Source organism: Silurus meridionalis, chromosome 27 (assembly GCF_014805685.1).
Source record: "Silurus meridionalis isolate SWU-2019-XX chromosome 27, ASM1480568v1, whole genome shotgun sequence".
NCBI lineage: Eukaryota > Metazoa > Chordata > Actinopteri > Siluriformes > Siluridae > Silurus > Silurus meridionalis.
The window spans coordinates 15,203,676-15,226,347 of NC_060910.1; the positions used below are offsets into that span (position 1 = coordinate 15,203,676).

General features: G+C 39.4%; 2 protein-coding genes across 7 annotated transcripts in view; both read right to left on the bottom strand.

Moving 5' to 3' along the window:
- The window catches only part of kntc1 (kinetochore associated 1), a 46,887-nt gene extending 33,746 nt beyond the window's left edge, over positions 1-13,141 (bottom strand). The window contains exons 1-18 of one of the 3 annotated variants that reach the window (XM_046842006.1): positions 12,594-13,141; positions 11,410-11,502; positions 10,595-10,715; positions 10,245-10,360; positions 10,072-10,150; positions 9,423-9,500; positions 9,299-9,333; positions 9,109-9,219; positions 8,386-8,479; positions 8,252-8,304; positions 8,016-8,128; positions 7,878-7,929; positions 7,609-7,713; positions 7,395-7,438; positions 5,506-5,571; positions 5,324-5,399; positions 2,296-2,421; positions 1,386-1,552 (exon numbers count right to left, since the gene is read on the bottom strand). In XM_046842006.1, the coding sequence (XP_046697962.1) occupies positions 1,386-1,552; positions 2,296-2,421; positions 5,324-5,399; positions 5,506-5,571; positions 7,395-7,438; positions 7,609-7,713; positions 7,878-7,929; positions 8,016-8,128; positions 8,252-8,304; positions 8,386-8,479; positions 9,109-9,219; positions 9,299-9,333; positions 9,423-9,500; positions 10,072-10,150; positions 10,245-10,360; positions 10,595-10,715; positions 11,410-11,502; positions 12,594-12,662 (1,598 nt within the window). In that variant the 5' untranslated portion in view covers positions 12,663-13,141. Of the gene's footprint in view, positions 1-1,385; positions 1,553-2,295; positions 2,422-5,323; positions 5,400-5,505; positions 5,572-7,394; positions 7,439-7,608; positions 7,714-7,877; positions 7,930-8,015; positions 8,129-8,251; positions 8,305-8,385; positions 8,480-9,108; positions 9,220-9,298; positions 9,334-9,422; positions 9,501-10,071; positions 10,151-10,244; positions 10,361-10,594; positions 10,716-11,409; positions 11,844-12,593 lie in introns of those variants that run through there. The other 2 variants (XM_046842008.1, XM_046842009.1) reach the window with 2 other exon arrangements.
- Positions 13,142-14,081: 940 nt separating this feature from the next.
- clip1a (CAP-GLY domain containing linker protein 1a) overlaps positions 14,082-22,672 on the bottom strand; it is a 33,784-nt gene continuing 25,193 nt past the window's right edge. For 3 of the 4 annotated variants that reach the window (XM_046841496.1, XM_046841498.1, XM_046841495.1), the window contains 9 exons: positions 21,765-21,902; positions 21,000-21,106; positions 20,415-20,535; positions 18,685-18,737; positions 18,425-18,542; positions 17,749-17,887; positions 17,550-17,605; positions 16,482-16,609; positions 14,082-14,843 (listed from right to left, as the gene is read on the bottom strand). In XM_046841496.1, the coding sequence (XP_046697452.1) occupies positions 14,615-14,843; positions 16,482-16,609; positions 17,550-17,605; positions 17,749-17,887; positions 18,425-18,542; positions 18,685-18,737; positions 20,415-20,535; positions 21,000-21,106; positions 21,765-21,902 (1,089 nt within the window). In that variant the 3' untranslated portion in view covers positions 14,082-14,614. The remainder of the gene's footprint in view (positions 14,844-16,481; positions 16,610-17,549; positions 17,606-17,748; positions 17,888-18,424; positions 18,543-18,684; positions 18,738-20,414; positions 20,536-20,999; positions 21,107-21,764; positions 21,903-22,672) is intronic. The other variant, XM_046841497.1, reaches the window with a different exon arrangement.

Below are 22,672 nucleotides of genomic sequence, written 5' to 3' on the forward strand. Positions count from 1 at the left end.
GATGAGCTGTGTTGCTTTTACGCCAAACATAACGTTTTGCATTGTTGCTAAAAAGTTAGATTTTGGTTTCATCTGACCAGAGCACCTTCTTCCACATGTTTGGTGTGTCTCCCAGGTGGCTTGTGGCAAACTTTAAACGACACTTTTTATGGATATCTTTAAGAAATGGCTTTCTTCTTGCCACTCTTCCATAAAGGCCAGATTTGTGCAGTATACGACTGATTGTTGTCCTATGGACAGAGTCTCCCACCTCAGCTGTAGATCTCTGCAGTTCATCCAAAGTGATCATGGGCCTCTTGGCTGCATCTCTGATCAGTCTTCTCCTTGTATGAGCTGAAAGTTTAGAGGGACGGCCGGGTCTTGGTAGATTTGCAGTGGTCTGATACTCCTTCCATTTCAATATTATCGCTTGCACAGTGCTCCTTGGGATGTTTAAAGCTTGGGAAATCTTTTTGTATCCAAATCCGGCTTTAATCTTCTCCACAACAGTATCTCGGACCTGCCTGGTGTGTTCCTTGTACTTCATGATGCTCTCTGCGCTTTAAACGGACCTCTGAGACTATCACAGTGCAGGTGCATTTATACGGAAACTTGATTACACACAGGTGGATTCTATTTATCATCATTAGTCATTTAGGTCAACATTGGATCATTCAGAGATCCTCACTGAACTTCTGGAGAGAGTTTGCTGCACTGAAAGTAAAGGGGCTGAATAATTTTGCACGCCCAATTTTTCAGGTTTTTATTTGTTAAAAAAGTTTGAAATATCCAATGAATTTCGTTCCACTTCATGATTGTGTCCCACTTGTTGTTGATTCTTCACAAAAAATTACAGTTTCATATCTTTATGTTTGGAGCCTGAATGTGGCAAAAGGGCTCAAAGTTCAAGGGGGCCGAATACTTTCGCAAGGCACTGTATAATCAGTCTTTTTTTTCTAAAAGTCCTGACATGAACATTTACATCTTGAGGTGTTTTTTGGGGGTGAATTTGCTGGGATGTCCACTCCTAGGAAGACTGGCAACTATGATAAACTGCTGATGATGAAAGTGAAAGATTGTGAATACTTGTTTGGAAATGCATTATTGAAATTATAACCACGTCCCAGATTGATAAGCAGCAAAAATAGATTCTTTAAGATCATTACTGTAGTCTTTTCTCTTTGGTGTTGTGTTGAAAAACACCTGAAGGCTCCAGACCAGCAAAGTGTGAAAACACTTTATAGAGGTGGTCACTCGTGCTAATGATCAGTTAATCAGGAGCAATTAATTAGTGGCACCTGACCACCTCTTAATGCAGCAAATACTTACGTTAATACGTTCAACCATCAAATTTAAAGAAGATGTACTTTCTACATATACAATATTTAACATATAACAAAACATACTTAAATTTGTCGGAACCGTAGAGGCTGCAGAAGGTGGCGAGTTTGCCCAGAGCTGACTGGATTTGGGATGACGGGAAGCGACTGGCGGCGTAGTTCAGCATCTCCTCAGCAGTAGTGAGTGTGGGCCAGAAAGCATTCAGGCAGTACTGCACCACATACTGCTCATCCTGGAAGGCAATATATGCGTTATAAAATATATCAACTGTATAGAACACGTATAAACATTTGTACCCGTCTGCGCTGAGGTTCACTGTTGTCTAAAAACAGACTAATTATTGGCGTCTCTTGCATTTGATGTTTTCTTTATGTGATAAATAAGTATAAGAAAACGTTATTTTCAATGCATGTTTATTATACTGTCTCTTTATCTAGAGGTTGACTGATTAATTGATTTTGCCAATTAATGTTTGTTGGAACTATATGCATAAATAGTTTTTCCGGGTTGCGTTAGACAGTACAATAGTGGCCTCTAGAGGCGAATCACTGATGCTGCATGCTGTTTATTTAAAGTGTCTTTTTTGTATTAATTTTTGAAGGTTTTTATTTAATTGCAGTGTTAATTTTTGTTTCAGTTTGAATGTTTTTTTTATTTTTCTCAATATGCATTATATATGCATTCATATTTTCTTCATTTAGCACAAATGTGAACAAAATTTTTATTCAAAACCTCTAGTTTAAGTGAAAGGAATATTTCATGCTACACATCCTGTTGTACAAGTCCTGTACAATTGTGTGCCTCTGTCTTTGAGGTAACAGCATGCCAAAGAACCACATATGGGAGGAAAAGTCGGGTGTCCCAATACTTTTTTCCATACAGTGTAGTAAATGCAATACTGGGCTAATGATCTTGTTTAGGGGGGGAAATACCACGTATGCATTAAATAAAATGTGTTGTTTAGTATGATAGTACCATAATCTTCATCAGGTTGGTTTTGGCTTCTTCAACAAGCTTTGTTCCCACTTCATCAGCTTGATCGTTGAGGGACACTAAAGCCAGTTTCTCCATCACGAAGTCCAACTTCACCTTATACACCAGCTAGAAACAGAAGTGGAGAACAAAGAACAACTTAAATTTCTGTGTTCAAAAAGATCACACTGAATCCACACACTAGGCAGTATCTCTGGGATAACTGTGAGAACATCAGAGACCGCGTTCGGAATAACGTCAGCGTTAATCACGATACGGGTTCAAAATCGCAGAGTTGCCGGTTTCATTTTGGGTTACGACCACCATCCTTTGAGCATTTTAGTATATGGTAACTGCAATCACACATATATAACAAAATAAAGCCGTCACAGAGCAGCTCTAGCAGTCTAAATGTCTATGTTGGAGTAAGTGATTTTAATCATTCAGATCGGAGTCATTTTACCCTTATTTTTTCTGACGAACACCGAAAAGGTCCTCGTGAAATATAACCTGAATTTTTTTAACTATATAACATTTTATTTTTTTGCGCTTTGAACAATGGACACTCAGTTTGTCCCTACACACACAGACAGACAGACAGCTTTACAGGCGCCTGTCCACACTGAGAAAACGTAGCTGTTTGTAAACACTCTAAAAAGTGGATATGAAATGAGCACATTCTTTTGTCACAATGTTTCAAAGAGCTAAAAAGAATATACCGTAATTTCCAGACTATAAAGCGCACCCTTGTATAAGAATTTTACTGTGCTTATATGATTTCTGTTGCAACTGGAGTTAGCGAGCTCTCCCTTCACCCAGACTCAACGCATTACAACAGCTTGTATCTAAACCAGGGATGGGCAAATTTTTTGACTCACGGGCCACAATGGGTTCAAAAATTTGACAGAGGGGCTGGTTTTATATATATATATATATATATATATATATATATATATATATATATATATATATATATATATATATATATATATATATATACACACACACACACTGCTATATTCTATATATATATATATATATATATATATATATATAGATAGATAGATAGATAGATAGATAGATAGATAGATAGATAGATAGATAGATAGATAGATAGATATTTGGCAAATTCATTTTCATCAAGTGCCAAAAGATGAACAATTTGTTGATCTTTTTTTTTTGCCAGTGCATCAATAAACACAGCAGAAAAACCCAAGTTCAGTTTCAGTAGGAACAGTGTTGTTGAACTTATTTTGCCAGTTCATCAAAGTCTGGAGTAAGTTTTGTTGTGGCAATTCTCAGGATAGATCCGAGGTGTCTGTCATAAACTGAGGGGGCGGGGCATTATTATTGTAGCATGAAGACTGCGTCAATTACAATGATAATTCGAAGTGCGTTACATAAAGAAAGAAATACTATCATAAAAAAAATCACAACAATAAAAACAAGGAATTAAAAAAAGGTTTAAAATTGTATTTAAAATGAATTAAGACACTTAAGAACAGAATAGAAACTGATTATAAAAATACAGTGGGGTCATTTGGAATGTAGCACAGTGCTTATTTAGTAAATGCACAGATAAACAATATGCTAATTGTGTGTTAATGTTAAATTAACATTATACCAAGTCGCCCCAAATAAAACACTGCATAGGGAAACGGCTTTGGTGTGTTAGTGTCAGTGCACTATGCTACAAGCTACTGTAAACAAGCTAACGTTCACCAGATAACTCATATTTTATTCAATAATAGAGCAGATTCATGGAGAATTACATGCTAATCAGCATTTCACCCGCAACTTATTTATGAATGAATCTGCATCAACTACATTAAAGAAAATCGCTTTATTTAAAGTGAATAAAATCACCTAGTTAATGGAGTTGAACATTAATTGAGGTGCAGACACACACCTGACTCGAGTGTGTAGAGAAGGTGAGATGAACACACACCTGACTCGTGTGTGTAGAGAAGGTGAGATGAACACACACCTGACTCGTGTGTGTGTAGAGTAGGTGAGATGAACACACACCTGACTCGTGTGTGTAGAGTAGGTGAGATGAACACACACCTGACTCGTGTGTGTAGAGTAGGTGAGATGAACACACACCTGACTCGTGTGTGTAGAGATGAACACACACCTGACTCGTGTGTGTAGAGAAGGTGAGATGAACACACACCTGACCTGTGTGTAGAGAAGGTGAGATGAACACACACCTGACTCGTGTGTGTAGAGAAGGTGAGATGAACACACACCTGACTCGTGTGTGTAGAAGGTGAGATGAACACACCTGACTCGTGTGTGTAGAGAAGGTGAGATGAACACACACCTGACTCGTGTGTGTAGAGAAGGTGAGATGAACACACACCTGACTCGTGTGTGTAGAGAAGGTGAGATGAACACACACCTGACTGTGTGTGTGTAGAGATGAACACACACCTGACTCGAGTGTGTAGAGAAGGTGAGATGAACACACACCTGACTCGTGTGTGTAGAGATGAACACACACCTGACTCGAGTGTGTAGAGAAGGTGAGATGAACACACACCTGACTCGTGTGTGTAGAGAAGGTGAGATGAACACACACCTGACTCGTGTGTGTAGAGAAGGTGAGATGAACACACACCTGACTAGTGTGTGTAGAGATGAACACACACCTGACTCGTGTGTGTGTAGAGAAGGTGAGATGAACACACACCTGACTCGTGTGTGTAGAAGGTGAGATGAACACACCTGACTCGTGTGTGTAGAGAAGGTGAGATGAACACACACCTGACTCGTGTGTGTAGAGAAGGTGAGATAAACTGGGAACGCAGGCAGTGGGTCAAACCACTGTGAGGAAGGGGAGGGGGAACTCAACTGTTTCTAAACGCATTTTTTTTTCTACTTACACAATTATTTTAGGTATACATACATATATTTTTCATATAATAGTGCGATTTTTTTTTATAATTTTTTTTTGGGGACATGTCCCCTCCGTCCCCCCCGGGAGTCAAAAGGACTTTAAAACGAACGCTTATTATAATTTTTTTACCTCAACATCAAGCTCGAAGGCGATCGCGAACTTCTCCGCTTCTTCAAACTTGTGCTTGTAGAGAAGTCTATTCAATCTGCAGATAAAAGGAATAAAAGTGGACTTTGAATTTGTACTGTTGAAAAAGAAAAGTCTAAATTAAACAGGTAAAAAACATTTTTTATTTAAGTATATAATTATACCTGTTCTCAGGAAGAGCCTCGGAGAAGCATCTCAGGACTAAACCCAAGGCTGATCCCTCAGAACTGCTTCGTACGGACACACGCACAAAAAGGGATCAATAAATACATTCAGAAGAAACTGTTACACTGTAAAATCTAAACAAACTCCAAATTTAAATAATCAGGTGTCTACACTGATACTAATGAACTTTACACAGGCTTTAACGACAGTGTCTGTTACACGGTGTAACGCAGGGGTGTCAAACTCAAATTCACAGTGGGCGAAAATTAAAAACTGGGATGAAATCGCGGGCCAAACTCAATATTTATTGAATATTTGACTGCAATTGTGCATGTTTTCCGTCTCTCTAGATGTGTAATGTTGAACCTTTTCATATGGAAACAAACTTAGGTTTTGCATACATATTGAATCTGGAACAACCAAAGTTTAATATTATAAACACACGAGAAATTAAATTTGAAATAAAACACAAATCAGTGGTATTCGTTTCGGTATTATGTCTGTCTCTCTCTCTCTATCTATAGACCTGATTCCTTTTTAATGGAAATCTTTTTTCACAGGGCAACAACAAAACCAAAAATAATAATAATAATTTCCTTCAATTAAAAAAAAAAAGCAATTTTTCAACTATTACCAGTCCATGCCTTGGAGAAGAAAAAGTGCATAAAGACATTCATTCAAGCTCAGTTTCTACACTCTGATTTACTCTGATGCACATTCAAGCCAATGTGCATAGATGTCTGGGTTTAGGCTCTGAGCTGAGGAAATCCTCACACCTGAGGATTTCCTCAGCTCAGAGCCTAAACCCAGACATCTATGCACATTGGCACGGAGTTGGAGCAGTGTGTCGGGGAGGAAACATGGAAACTGTGCAGCACACACAGAGTCGTACATTGACTTGATCGTGTCTCTACACTGGAGTTCAATCAGATCCATTTGGAGGTTGGTTGGTGCGATTTCCATGTCAACCACGAACGGATTACTGAGCAGTTCAAATCTGCATTTCTGGGCTTCAAAGTCGGTAAATTCAGCACTGAGTACGCAGAGTTTTTCAGCAGTCTCGACTGACGCGCCAACGCACTAACAAAGCATTCTGGGATTTGTAGTATTAGCGGTGTATGCGCTATACACTGGCGGCCCAGCTCTAATACACATTTGATATGATCTCACGGGCCAAATATAATTACACCAAATCTGGCCCTTGGGCCTGAGTTTGACACCCCTGGTGTAACGGGTGAAATATGTTGCGCTTCCTTTAAGAGCAGAGCGGCATTTTGGGAATAGCCTGCCGCCGCATTTTCCACTATTACTGCATGTGTGCAAGACTGAGGATTATGTCATTATTTTCTGATGCTCATTTCTTTTCTGATGCTCAAGTTTCTTTGACTAATTCGTAACGCTGTTGCCAAGAAAAAAAAAAAACAGCACAAGTTTTGGAAACCTGTCTGTGCTTATATGATTTCTGTTGTAACTGGAGTTAGCGAGCTCTCCCTTCACCCAGACTCAACGCGCTACAACGGCTTGTATCTAAACAGTAGCCTACCAAGAAAGTCATTGTTCACTGTCTTCCTCCTTCCTTTCACAACTATTTATCTCGGGAGTTTATCTTTTGGTATCGTCATGCGTTTAAAAAAACGTTTTTTTCTCCTGATGCTGTGCAGCTCAGAACACAGGTGAGGTGTGTTTTTTTGTTTCCGTTCGGAAATTTCATTGGTCTAATGTTATGTGGATCAGTGTTTGGCTTGAAGTTTGTGAAACCGGGAAAAACTCAGGAAAAACTCATAAATTAGCCGCTTCGTTGTTTAAGCCGCGGGGTTCAAAACGTAGGAAAAAAGTAGCGTCTTATAGTCCGAAAAATACGGTATGTGAAACAGGGTTTCGAGGTCACCTTGCTGACTGATCGGAAATCGCTTCCAGCAAATAGATGGCATCCTGATTTCATAAAGGAAAAAAAAAAACAATTAGAACATAAATCTCTATTACACTTTATCATGTAAACCTGTATTATAATTATATATATATATATATATATATATATATATATATATATATATATATATATATATATATATATATTTATTTATTTTTTTTGATAGACATACCACACTGATGGCGTTCTGCACCAGCGACGACACGGCCGAGACCTCGAGCGAGTAGAGAACCTCCATAGAAGGAAGGGATTGAACCAGGAGCTTCCTCAGATGAGGCTAACGTATGAAGGGATTATAGGTCTTTCAAATTCTTAGCAAAAAAGTGCACAAAAAAATAAAAAAATCTAATAGCTTCACAGAATTCGGATCCAAAATGAGTTGTGTGGGAAGCGATTGATAAGAACAGTGAGGAGGAGGAGAGAAAGCGATGGATGACGCACCTTAGTCTCGGCTGCAGTTAAAGTCATGATCTTCGTGCAGGTTCCCTCTTGCCTGGAGTCATGTGACCAAATACAAAATGAGATTCAGTAAAGATTCAGATCAGCACATTAAGCTGATGGAAACGAGAGAAGACTTACGTCCCGATGGACGCTGAGTCTCCTTCTGCGATCAGGAGGAAGTCGAGGATGTGGAGATCGGGCCAGCAGGACAGCATGACCAGCGACCGAGTGTCCCACAAACTCAGCATGTCCTGAATGCGGCGCGCAAACAGAAAAACATGACGGGTTCTCAGATACAGGTGTTTTTTTGGGGGTTCCTTGAGAGCTCTTTTTGTCCGAGTGTAACTCAAAATATAGAATATGATGTTTCTCACCTCTTCGTTGAGCACATACATCAAATTGTCCACCGCCTGAACTTTCCGCACGCCTGAGAAGACGAAAAAAAACACATGATTTCTATGGTGTTCCGGAACAAGCTACATGCTTGTAATGATGTGAAGACCGTTACCTGGCATTAATGTTGAATCCAGAACATTGGAGAGCGACAGCGTCCTCTGATCGAACTCCATGCGCCATTGGGAAATAGTATTTTCACCGTGGGCCTTTCAGTGTAAACAAACATAAAAAAAGAATGAAATTTTTTTTTTTAAAAATCACGTTTTTATTAAAGCTTTGAGTCACAGAAAATGTGCACATTCTGTAGGAGAAAATGTACATCACTTTTCTGGAAGAAGTCTAGGGATTTTTCCTAGGTTTCTCTGGTCATGTCCACATTAACACGTTTTTAAACGCGTCTATCTTTTTGTTTGGAAAAAAAGGCGTCTCGATGTGCCTGTGTTTTTTTTCTGTAAACACCAGAAGGAGAAGAGACGGTAGACTGGGGTGAGGATGACTCAGATGCACGATTATTTAATTTGTTTAGCCAATCAACTTTCCTTTTTTCTGTTCAATGAAAAACCAATATTTGATTGTGCCTTGATAAAGTCCTCGTGTGACGAAATTTCAATTTGGTAGTTCTTCAAGATTTTATTCAATAATAATAATACGTTTAAAAATTAAAATGAAATGCCTATTTTTCACACTGGTAAAACAAAACTATAGAAGAAGAGGAATAAAACATCTTAGGACTGTACAACTGACACAGCCGTACATCACACAAGTGACTCATGCCCAAGTGAATCATTTGCTCTGAATGTAAAATCAGCCGTGGGTTTGCGAGGACTCTGATTACCCCAATCAGGAGGTGGACCTCCTTTCCGAAGCCGGCCAGCGCAGCGGAGATACAGCTCTCGTTACTGATCTCCTTAGTGGAGCAGAAGTTCATGTGAATGTTACCTTGGATCTGCAGGAGGAAAAAAAATGATATATGTGTACAATCAAACATTTTCCAGCATTTAAAGTAAAATCATTCGGACACATACCTCGTTTAAGGCACTGAGGTCCATTTTTTCAATCGCTATTGACAAAAAAAAAAAAAAAAAAGTTCAACACTCCAACAGAAGTACAGCATAATGGAAGAGTGACTGATTCAGATAAGAGACAAACCTTTCTGTGTTTTGTCCAGTGCGAGATTGGAGACGTGCAAGAATCCATAGCGGACGAGGACAAAAAGATGGTATGACCCTAAGAATGAGAGACGGACCAAGAAAGTTGACAACAAACCCTCAGCCAACAGCTTTAAACATTCCTGCGCCAGTGTGCTGCAGAAACATCGATTCTGATAAACCGATTTGTTTTCTAATAAAGTGGCTCTGACAGGAGCTAAAGGGTTTAATCACCGATTTAAATAAATGTGATCTGAATTCCTCTAATACTATTTCAGATCAAAGCAGCCTAATTAAAAAATGATTAATATATATATAAAAGATATTAATATTAAAGATTTAACACATTTTGCACATCATGAAATGAAGAATACAACAAAGAAGACCCAGGACTGTTGAGCAGCTAGAATCCTGCATCAGACACAAATAGGACAAAATTGCTCTCACAAAAGTCCAGGACATGGTCTCCTAGGTTCCCAGATGTATATTTACTCTACTCGAATGAAAAGGGGATGCTACAAAGTAGCTCTGTCAGAACTTCCTTGAGACTTGTTGCAGCCATAAAACTCAAAATAACCTTTTTCTTTTTTTTTTACCATAAAATTGTTCATTTCGTCAGTTTAAACACAATGTGCGTTTCTTATGTGCACCTGGAGAGTTCTGTGCTTCGTGAAGTAGTAGGCTCTTGTAGGTCGTTTCGTGATCGTTCGATGGAGGTTGCTGTAGCACCTGGGAAGGGGAGGCAATGAACAAAGAGTAATGGAGCCGAACGCTTCGTCACATAAGCGTGTTCACTTCAAGATGATATTCATGACCTGCTTACTTTACTCAGGATGGTCTTCTTCAGAGGAACATGTATAATGTGGAGATTGCCGTTTCTCTCACCGACGAACAAAAACTGTCCCTGAGGACAAACGCTCACAACGTCCACTAATGTATCTGCACACAATACACACACACACTGCTTTTTTTCACATAAACTAACGGTAGTCCTCCTACTAGCAGGACTCCAGCAATATCCCATTATTTTAAACTGCATTATGTATTTAATACATATAATTATAACAGATCATGATATTTAACACGAAAACTGGTGATCCAACATCATTATGAGACTCTACACTAAAGATTAAATAGATTCAGGGGGTGACAAGATGGCGGAAGATCGTTTACCAAAATACAGGTGATGCAGAACAGTCTGGAAACTGGGGTCAAAGAGGATCACGGTGCGATCGGCCACGACAACGCAGCAATTCGCATTATTGAAGGCGTAGATCCTGGAGTTATCAGGCAACTGAGGGGGGAAAAATGGGGGGTTAGTTACTCTGAGTCAACTCTGAGTCAACTCTGAGTCAACTCTGAGTCAACTCTGAGTCAACTCTGAGTCAACTCTGATTTCAGCTGAATGTTCGGAGAAACAAATACTCCGGATGCTGAGTGTGTGTGTGTGTGTAAAGCTGTTCTTCATTTGATCTTTATAGCATTACAATGTCCAGTGTGCGTTTTCCTAAACCCAAACAGAAACAAAAAATGTGCATCTATAAAGTAGGGATTGTAACATACACCATTTCGCATTGGAATAAAGCTAATGATTTGATGCCTCGTACATCGACACTGAAGGAAACATAAGTAAGTGGATGATCTGAACAAAAGAAATAAAAGTGAAGTATCTGATCGGTGGCTTTGCATCGAGAATACTGTATATCGATATATTTTAATAAGTACAAACTAAATCAACAAAATGCCTCGGTACTGTATACCGTGTTGCGGTATATCGAGTAGTAAAGTATCGTGCGGTAATGATTTTCTCTCAAACCGCTCCACCGGTGAGGCTCCACTCAGTCTGAAGTGCTCTGGTTTAGCAAACTAATAAACAAAAACAGCTAGTGCTGCTATTAAACAACTTTTTATAGTTAACAGAGTGTTTAATATGAAGTTTAAGTGATTTATTTGGTCATTAAAGTTGAGAATTTGTTGAAGCTCGTCACCTTTTCTGAGGCGGAGATCCTGACCGGAGTGTCCACCTGATACAGGGCGCTCCCGGGCTCCTGCTCGCCGCACAGCCGCACCGTGCCCGTGTCCTCGTTCACCAACAAGTCAACGTTATTCCACATTATTGATCAGTTTTATATTTACTTTATTAATAATACAGACTACAGAAAAATCTCACAGTCCGGAGTGGGGCAGTTTTCCCCCCCGGCCCGAAACTCACACCACCCCGCAGTCCACCTTTATTTATTTCAACACAATTAACGCCTCTTTGACGTGTTAATTCCTCTAAGATTTAATACTCGTATAGAAAATAAAATCCCGACTGCGAATACCAAACATAATATTGTTTTATTCACTCGGAAAGTTCTTCATGTCACAGCATCCTCCATAACAATCTCACACTTGGCGCCATGTCTACGCCACTTCCGGTAGCTCGACGGTTATTTCCGTTTTTGGTTTTATTTAAAGTTATGGTAATTATTTTACATTATTATTATCATCACTACGGATTTCTCTTCGTTCTTTTAAAAACTTTATTTTCATAAACAGTCAAGATTTCATGTTAATATATTGAGAAAAAAAAATTACCGTTACAGAACAGAGCGCTGTTACAACACCGACATCTAGTGTCCAAAATAATGCACTACAGCGTATAATGCGTTCTTGTGGTTCTCCAAGTGAAGTGAAGTGAAGTGAAGTAGGTCATTTAGTGGCTGGCCATCAGGGTCAAGTCCTTCTCTGTTGACCTAAACCCAATAGTCTATTCTCTTCATTTCATAGCTTTTTTCTTGGTTACACTGCATCTAGGAGCAGCGTAACCGCTGGTTAGGCTTTAGGAATCTACCCTAAGGCCTTCAAAAAGGGCACTGTGGACGCCTGCAGTTTCATGTGGCGTAAAGCTGTCTCTTTAACCAATCAGATTTCGAATTGTTTTGGCAGAAAAAAATGAATTTTTTTGTGCTAAACATTTTTACGTCACTTTGTATTGAGCACTTTTTTGAGATATTTTTTCTCCTCAGACGGCGTGAGAATGAAGAGCGTGTGTGACGGGTGTGTGCGATCAGCCACAACGCTGTTTGCCTTGTGGATGCAGCGTAAGGTGTAAATGTTCACGGTGAAGGGAAGAGAGATGATCGTTGATGATCATCTTAACTTTAATCTGTCCACTTTTCCTACTCACCAGATCCTGAAGACTTCGCCGATCTGACACTGGTGCTTGACGTTTAAAGAGAAGACTTCCAGGACACATTAGAGAAGGTGCAGGAACACGGGGAGCGCTGTATTGATTTTTTTTTTTTTGGCTGAATTGAAAATGGCCTGTCTGAGCAAGAATTCTGCCATCCTGACCTGTTACACCGGTTCCCTCAGGATGATTGGAGAGACGGACTGCTGTCTGATGTCTTCTCCATCATATTTTAAAGATTCTCAATGGGTTTAATGATTGAACTCTGGTGTCCAGTCCAATCCATGTGCAAAACTCACGTCTCGTGCTCCCCAAACCAGTTTCACAACAAATCCTGGCAAAGTCGTCCTGGAATATCCCCCATACAGTTAAGGAAGGAAAATCCTGGTTTTTCACTTTATTTAGGTCACCTGGCTGTTAACATTGTTGAACCTACACCCTCACTGTAGACCTGATTACCTAAAGCAGCCTCAGATCATAACACTGCTCCCACAGGCTTGTGGAAGTGAGCAAATCCAGACTCAGACCACAAAACGCTAGACTTTTTTTAATACTGATCATGTTTTATAGTGTCAGGGTTTAATTAAGGCTACACAGCAGTTTAGTCCAAAACTTCAATCATCTTTCGTTCACTTGTAACCATAGTCTTAATTTGTACTGTTTTTGTTTTCTTTTTTAATAATTAGATTTTATTAAAAGCCTTCTCCGACTCTTCTTCTTCCGGCTTCTCCCATTAGGGGGCACCACCGCAGATCATCCGTCTCCATTCCCCCCTTCTTCTACATCTGCCTCTGTCACACCAACTACCTGCATGTCTTCCTTCACCACATCCATGAACCTCTTCCTTGGTCTTACTCTTTTCCTCCTTCCTCAAAAGCCTTTTGCAACTACATTTCTTTAATGATGATGGTTCATTAGTATCCTTCCAGGCGTTAACGCATCAGACACCCAATTTAATAGTTTTTTTTTTTTTTTTTTTTTAGCAATTTAGCTGTTTTCTTTGCCAGACACTGGCCAATAGCTTCAAACTTTTGAAAGCTTTCCACGAGCCACAGAATAAGTCTTCTGACATGGTTATTAAGGAGGTATTGAGAAGTTACCCGCTTGTTGCAGCTGAAACATATTCATCACTGCAGGAATTATCCTGTGAAAGCCTCTAATGTGCTCAGTTAAATTCATGTTGCCAGGCAGTGCATGTACACTATATTACCAAACGTTTGTGGTCACCTGGGTATAAGTATGAGCATTTGATCTTATAATTCCCTCCACTCTTCTGGGAAGATGTTCCATTAGATTTTGGAGTGCTCTTGTGGAGATTCATGTTAATTCAGACACAAGGGTGTTAGTAAAGTCAGGTACTGATGTAGATGAGGTGAGGAGCGCAGGTGTTGAAGTTCAGAGCTCTATAGCAGGAGATCTTCCACTCCAACCCATGCAAAGCATATCTTCATAGAGTTCGCACAATTGTACGCTTTCACGAGAACATGATTGAAACAATATTTATTAATTTTTTGTACAGATGTATAATATTTCCAAAAAAACCCACTGAAAAAGTGACAGCATCAATATAACATTCAAATTACATTCTGTTTTTGTTTAGTTTTTATTACGAAAACCGCCTTCATCGAGCTGAAACGAAATCTGGGAAGAGGATGTTGGAGTAAAGTGCATTAGCCTCGTTAGCGCCCCCTACTTTTCAAACGCTCAGCGCAGCGATACGCCTGCTGCAAGGGTTGAACAGGGTCCGAAAATGAACGGAGAATGAAAGCTAAAATCTCCTTCACCCAACACACGGAGAAAAAGAAAAAAAAAGAAAAAAGATGGAACTACATTTAACAGTCTGAAATAATTCAATTTAAAGCTGTTAAATCCCAAAAACCTTTAAAAAAAAGGACTGTGGAGAGAGGGAAGGCAAACGAGTGATTGCGCGCACACACACACACACACACACAGTACATACGGACATTTCCACACTTGTGTGTGACGTGTGCGGTGTTGCGTGAGGGTGCAGCCGGGGTTTAGAAGGTCTGATCGTCGTTGCATGTCTCGGTCCAGTGGCCGAACACCTCGCAGATTTCGCAGTAAGGCCTTTCTTCGCTGGCGCTGCCGTGGTAGGTCGTGTGCGGAGGGGAATCGGGCAGCTGCTCCTGTGTGGGACAGTCCTCCGTGTCGTGGAGGTCGAAACAGTCGCAGATGTCGCAGAAGAGACGCGGTGGCAGTTTCTTTTTCGCTTTGGACTCGGACAAACTGCAGATGGAAAAACGAGACGTTACGCTAGCAAACGGTGCCACACAGATGAGGGTGGGGTTTTCTGTTGGAGTCCGGTTCCTCTCAAGGTTTCCTCTAACATCTCAAGGAGGTACAAAAGTTAATGATGTAAAAAAAATGCGCATCATTTTTTTAACACATTTGCATCAGTAAAAAACTATTTAAATAAGTAAAAAACTATATAGATGCGCTATAGTTCTATTATTTAGAAAGTAATCAATAGTATAAAAGTCACATTAATTACAGATTAACATGGCAGAGGTAGAGCTGCGTCTTCCTGGAGACAGAACAGGAAAAGAACGTCTGGTTTTATTGAATCGTTTTTCTTTCTGCACTACAAAGTCCTGTGAGTGACAGAGCCGTGCGTCAGAAGTCACTAAAGTAAATTGATTTGTCTGAACCAAAGAAATAAAAGCGTATCAGTACCATTGTGAACTGGACAGCGTCATTTTTTTTCCATTGAATCAAATCCGAATCGTTCGTTTGCATCCTGTACGTATCATAAGCACTAAACGTGTACATTCCAACTTTATAACCTCCGTCTCTGTTAAGATTATTTGAGACAATGTCCATAATTAAAAGCGCCTTACAAATAAAACTGAATTGAAACGGAACTAAATTAATGCACACTTTAGATCAGTTTAACTTCAAACTAGAAGAATGAATGGAGGCATTTAAAATCCACACTGAAAAAAGAAACTATAAACAAACAAACCAAAAAAAATCTCTCTAGATCACTGAATCTAGAATGATCTCGGATGTTGAGCTAATTTAAGAGTTGCTCAGGAGCTCCTGGTTCTACAACACCATCATCATGACTGTAGAAGACTGGAGAAAGGACATTCCTCAGGATTCACTCCTTATAGACTTGTGCTACTTTCATACAACATTCCTTCTAGTCCTCGCAAATACCAGGTAGCTTTCTATCTACAGTAAACTCATTATCAGTCACATGTATGCAGCTGCAGTCATAATGTAAATGTAATGTAATGTAAATTGAAGTGGAGGAACATTTTTTTAGTTGAATATTTTAGATCAAAATGAAGAAAATTTTATCCTCAATTAGTGGTTTCCTAAACTGACAACCGAGTAACGAGCCTGACTGTTCAGTTGTTATATAAAAATAAAAAATAAAAAATAAAAATTTATATATATATATATATATATATATATATATATATATATATATATATATATATATATATATATATATATATATATAAAAGGGGGATTAATTTCTTTTTACATTTTCCATTTCATGTTGAATTTCATGTTAAGCACATTATATGGACAAAGGTTTACGGACACCTGAGCACCTGGGAAAATCCCATTCCACAGTCTCCATTCGCTGATGTTCTAAATTTTGGAATGTGCTTGTGGAGATTTGTGGTCGTTCAGCCACAATGGTGGTAATGTCAGATCAAGATCTTTCACTCCAGCCCAAAGCATTGCTTCATGGAGCTGAATTTCATGATACCAGACCCGAACACATCCTGTGATTGTGCGCCTTCAGCTTTGTTGTAACGGTTTGGAGAAGAACCATGTATGGTGGAAAAACTCAGGTGTCCCAATACTTTTGTCCGTATAGTGCATGTGATGGAGGAAAAGGCAGACCACCTTTCGTGATTGTCCATTTCGCCAGCTGTGTTTCCGTTGAGCGCCGCCTCGGCCATCTTCTCCAGCTTCGATTTCAGGTCCTCGTTCTTGCGCTGCAGGTCCACGATGACCGAGTTCAGGAACGCAACCTGCACCAAACACGCACGCGTGAAAACACGGAAAATGCATAGAATTCACAAATGTTTGTGCCTTAATTCTTTCAGTTCTGTCAAATTAAAAAAAAACTTGAATTGTATTGAAAATTCACATTTTAGTCACGTTATAAAAACATAAATATATACACAAAATATCCGCTGCACAGTAACACCGTATTCATCGTTTAAAACAACACGTCCTAGTGGTCGAAAGTTGAACTGCCATGTCGCAGTTTTAAGACCAGACAGGAGAAATAGTGCACGGTCTATGAAACTCCTTTTTCCGAGTCGAGACTTCACGCCTGCATATTCATATTTTTTCCACGCGTGTGACTTGAAGAGCACCAAAGAAAATCTGTTCCTCCTCTAATTCATTATAGCAAACCAGTCAATAAACCGCGACCAGGTCCGTTACTGTTGATTTAATCATTTTATAATAATGTAATGAATCATTTTAATAGAATTTCATTCCATTTATAATTATTTATGAAATCCACTGCTGCTTTAGAAGCTCTGTGTCAGATGCCAAACACGGTTTAATTTTTTATTTAATGTGGGCAAAAGTATTGGGACACCTGACTTTTGCAGCGAGATGTGCTTCTTCCCTAAACTCTTGCAGCGGGAAAATGACATTTTCCCGCTGCATGAACTAGGAAACTATAAGTTTTGAGCGCATGATGGCCTCCCTGGAAACAGTCATACGGGGCCTGACCTGGGTGGAGTCATCTAACTTAGTGAATATGAAGAAGCAGCTCTTGAGAATTGAACACCAACATGGTGATCCTCTCGGCCAATCAGATTTAATCAGTGGCCAAGCACTGAAAAATCACGACTTTATAACAGTGTCAAATGATCGCAAATTTAAACCCTATTCCGAATAAATTGAATGAATAAATAAATAAAAGCGATAAATAAAGTAAACAGGGTTGAATACCTGACACTGGGCGTTTTCCTTCACCTCGCGCATCTCGTCCAGAGCGGGAGACCCTGCTGAGACAGTGCCTGTGATTAAGCCTCGTTTCTCATCTTTCTACATCGATTCCTGCTCTTCAACCTGATTTTAATCATCCATCCAATACTGTGTTCTGTAGAATCCCTTTATTTCATGATTTTAAAGAACGGTACGTGTTTACCAGCACTGATGTCTGCTGCTGTTAAACTCCTCTCCAGAGTGCGCACTCGCTCCTGAAGCTCAGCTTTATCGCCTTCCAGAGACTTCACGCTGCTCTGGAGAGCGTTCGCAGCTGCACTCTCGCTGCTCAGCAGCGCCACCTGACAGACGAGAAAAACGTAATAATATTGAATTGGATTGTGGCAACAGAACAACCTACTCGCACAATACGGACAAAAGTTTATAGACACCTGACTGTAAGATCAGTAATGTTCTTTCTGAACATTCCCTGTTTAGGCCCCATTTCCTTTCATGACAACCTCCACTTGATTCTAGAGTGAGGAGCTTCATGTAGGGGAGGTGAGGAGTCCCAACAGGGTTAAGATCAGAGGCTCTATAGCAGGAGATCTTTCACGCTAACCCATGTAAAGGAACAGGTTTGAGTCTCCTGGTTCAAGTGAAGGAGAAATATACAATTGTGCACCTCCAACTTTGTGGGAACCATTTGAACTACATCCAGATAAAAGAGTCAGGTGTCCCAATACTTTTGTTCTCATATATACACACATATATACATACATACACATTATATATATACATACATAAATTTTTTAATTTTATTAAATTTTTTTTAGTAAAACAACAATCTTACAATGACTCCTATAAAGTGAATGAATTTGTCCAGTTTAACACGTCACCTTGTTCTTCAGAGTTTCCAATTCTTTGTTCTTTTCTAAAATCAAGGCACTGTTTTTCTGGATGGACTGCTGCAGAGCGGATTTCTCAGCGTCCGATTCGCTCTTCAGGGTGAGCTCTCTGAGAACAAAAACAATTCAATAAATCAAACGTTACTGGTAGGTTTATTATGGGATGTCAGTCATTTTTCCAAATGTAATTTCCAGCATTACATCATAATGAAGGCAGGAAACAAAGCCTTGGGTATGAACCTGCGTCTCACCTCTTCTCCATGTCCTTGATCTGGCTGCTGAGATGTGCCAAGCGCTCTTTCAGCTTCGGCATGAAAAAAAAAATATATATATATATTTTTACAATTAAAACCACGAAAACAGGTTTCTTTGGACCTGCTCTGAGTGAACTGGATCACAGAAAAAATAAAATAAAAAATCAACTAGTGAAGCACGAGGTTTAATAAGAAGCACAGTGAAGTGTTGCAGCTGAACTTTTGGAGAGACGACGTGTTCGGATGCCGAGAGCGTGCGGAAGAGTGTGTATTAATGCTAAGTGGAGAATTTCTATAAAAACTAAATGGAACATCTGTATATTTATATATTTGTTTATACCCTCATATACAGCGCCTTATACCCTCATATACAGCGCTTTATACCCTCATATACAGCGCTTATACCCTCATATACAGCGCTTATACCCTCATATACAGCGCTTATACCCTCATATACAGCGCTTATACCCTCATATACAGCACTTATACCCTCATATACAGCGCTTATACCCTCATATACAGCACTTATACCCTCATATACAGCGCTTATACCCTCATACAGCGCTTATACCCTCATATACAGCGCTTATACCCTCATATACAGCGCTTATACCCTCATATACAGCGCTTATACCCTCATATACAGCGCTTTATACCCTCATATACAGCGCTTATACCCTCATATACAGCACTTATACCCTCATATACAGCGCTTATACCTTCATATACAGCACTTATACCCTCATATACAGCGCTTATACCCTCATATACAACGCCTTATACCCTCATATACAGCGCTTATACCCTCATATACAGCGCTTATACCCTCATATACAGCGCTTATACCCTCATATACAGCGCTTATACCCTCATATACAGCGCTTATACCCTCATATACAGCGCTTATACCCTCATATACAGCGCTTATACCCTCATATATACAGCGCTTATACCCTCATATACAGCGCTTATACCCTCATATACAGCGCTTATACCCTCATATACAGCGCTTATACCCTCATATACAGCGCCTTATACCCTCATATACAGCGCCTTATACCCTCATATACAGCGCTTATACCCTCATATACAGCGCTTATACCCTCATATACAGCGGCTTATACCCTCATATACAGCGGCTTATACCCTCATATACAGCGGCTTATAACCTCATATACAGCGCTTATAACCTCATATACAGCGCGTTATAACCTCATATACAGCGCTTATACCCTCATATACAGCGCTTATACCCTCATATACAGCGCTTATACCCTCATATACAGCGCGTTATAACCTCATATACAGCGCTTATACCCTCATATACAGCGCTTATACCCTCATATACAGCGCTTATACCCTCATATACAGCGCTTATACCCTCATATACAGCGGCTTATACCCTCATATACAGCACTTATACCCTCATATACAGCACTTATACCCTCATATACAGCACTTATACCCTCATATACAGCGCTTATACCCGCATATACAACGGCTTATAACCTCATATACAGCGGCTTATAACCTCATATACAGCGCTTATACCCTCATATACAACGCCTTATACCCTCATATACAGCGCTTATACCCTCATATACAGCGCTTATACCTGAATATACAGAGCATCATACCCTCACATACAGCATGTTATACCCTCATATACAGTGCATTATAACCTCATAGCGGCATAAAATATAAAGTGTTTGTTTTGAGAAACACACTTTTTGTTGGCTGTTGTTTTCCTTCTGGCTGCTGGACAGTTCCTCAGTCAGTTTGGCTCTTTCCTGTTTCACAGCTTCCATATCCAGGGCGTTTTCAGATGCTGCTTTTTTTAACGCCTCACTGAAACACAAGGATAATTATGTTTATTTATTTTTATATTTATATATATATTTATATAAAAATAAAATTTTCCTTTAAGAATTTATTTGTAATCTTGCTTTAGCTACAAACTATGGACAAAAGTATTGGGACACCTGACTTTTCCAGCCATATGTGGTTCTTCGCCAAACTGTTACCATGAAGTTGGAGGATTTTACATGATGTCTTTGGTTGTTTCAGCATAAAAATGTTCCCTTCACTTTAAACTAGGAGACTCAAAATGCACAAAACCGGAAGTATGGAAAACTCTCTCGTTAATCAAGCTGCAGGATATGTACCATAGTGAAACCGACACACGGTAAGCAGGAAAAATGTCTTAGATGCTCCTGTACTACACTCAGAAAAGTCCCAATTATACAAAACTTCAGATTCTGAATACGACACTTTCTAAAGCTTAAGAATTTGGCAGAAAACTTGTAGCTCACATTTCTTTGCACAGACTGTTGATCCTCTCCTGTTCTGCGTTCAGATGTTCTTTGGAGTTCCTCAGATCCTGTTGGTATTCGGAGTTCTGTTTTGAAAGATTGTCCAGCTGGGAACAAAAAAAAAAAAAAAAAAAAAAGTCAATTTCAGTTTATACACACATTTTATATACCACAGCAAATATATACCACTGTGCACCGATTGCCATAAAAAAAATTGACAATTTACCAACACAATGTATCACAATAAATCTTTACACAATATATGTTCATTTAATTCCATGTAAAATAAAACCTCACAATTCAACTGGTTTTGGTTTTTTACACATTTGTGCCTCAGTGTTGAGGTCGAGTGCATCTTTGTGCCTGCGTTCAACACAATACTATTCAAATCAGATACTCGAAGACTTTTACTCAAGTCATATTGGACTTTTAACTTGTATTCAAGTCAGTTTTGCAGTAGGGTAGCAATACTTTTACTCAAATAGGATTTTCAGGTACACGTTACACTTTTAGGCAACCAATACCAGATACAAGGGTCTGGGATATAAAGTGTCTAAAACGTCTGCCTCTTTGCCATCTTGATATCACTCCGACCAAATCCTGATGAAATGCTGATAAAATGATCATGAAAACCCCAATAGTCAGCTTGATTTTTTTTTCTTCATCAAGATCTCTAAGCCAATTACTTGTGTTATTAGATTTCTTATAAAGTGTCAGAAATAAAACGGATCGGTGACATTACCAGGTCCAGGTCAGGACCCTCACCTGACTCTGCAGGTTCTCTTTGGCGTTTTTAAACTCCTGGACGAGAGCCTCGGCCGCTATTTTTTCCTTTTGCAACGCGAGCTTCTCCTGGGTGAGTGTGTCCAGGTCCTGTGCTGTACGCCCCGCGCTCTCGGCAGCCTAGAACACATCGAGTACATTTCAGAGTGACGGTAAAAAGCTCGGGTATAAAAACATCGAGTCAATCCAAACTGTTCCAGAAGCCAAGGTGGACACGTTTCGCCCGCGAATCTGAAATCATGCGCTGACGGTTTGGAGAGAAGCTCAATATACTAATTATTCATCTTGGGTTTTAAAGCTTTCGGAAATCTACAGGGTGAAGAAAAGTTCAGTGCCGTCTGCTATTTAGAGAATTAACAGCTCATGCAAAAATCTTTTGCAGCCTGAAACGGAGATGTTGATTCTATTGTGAGAACGAGCAGCTCATGCAGAGGCAATGCATATATCGGAGACGAACACGTCGTATAACATTCATTATGTATTCATTTAATTGGTAAAACCTTTCAAGCTATTTTAGTTCATAGGCCCATATTTATGTTAACCAGCATTTTTTGCCTTTTTAAAGCAACTAAGAGTCTATTTTATGGTGCCCACCTTCGTTCAGGTGCGCTTATGAAAGTATTAGAAAACTTACATGGCTTGGTGTAAAGCTTTGTACCATATTCTATTCAGATATATTAAATAATATATATAAATGGTTTGTAGCAGAGGTGCCAACATTAATGAGTATATGTTTGGGGTCAAAACAGATTTAAAAAAAAAAAAAAAAAAAAAAGTGTATTTTTGAATACACTAGAGAACAGGGAAATTACTTCTTCGTATATATTCTAGCTTAAGTAGAAAGTCGGGGTCCAAGCACAGAGTCATTAATGATACACCAACCCCTGAAG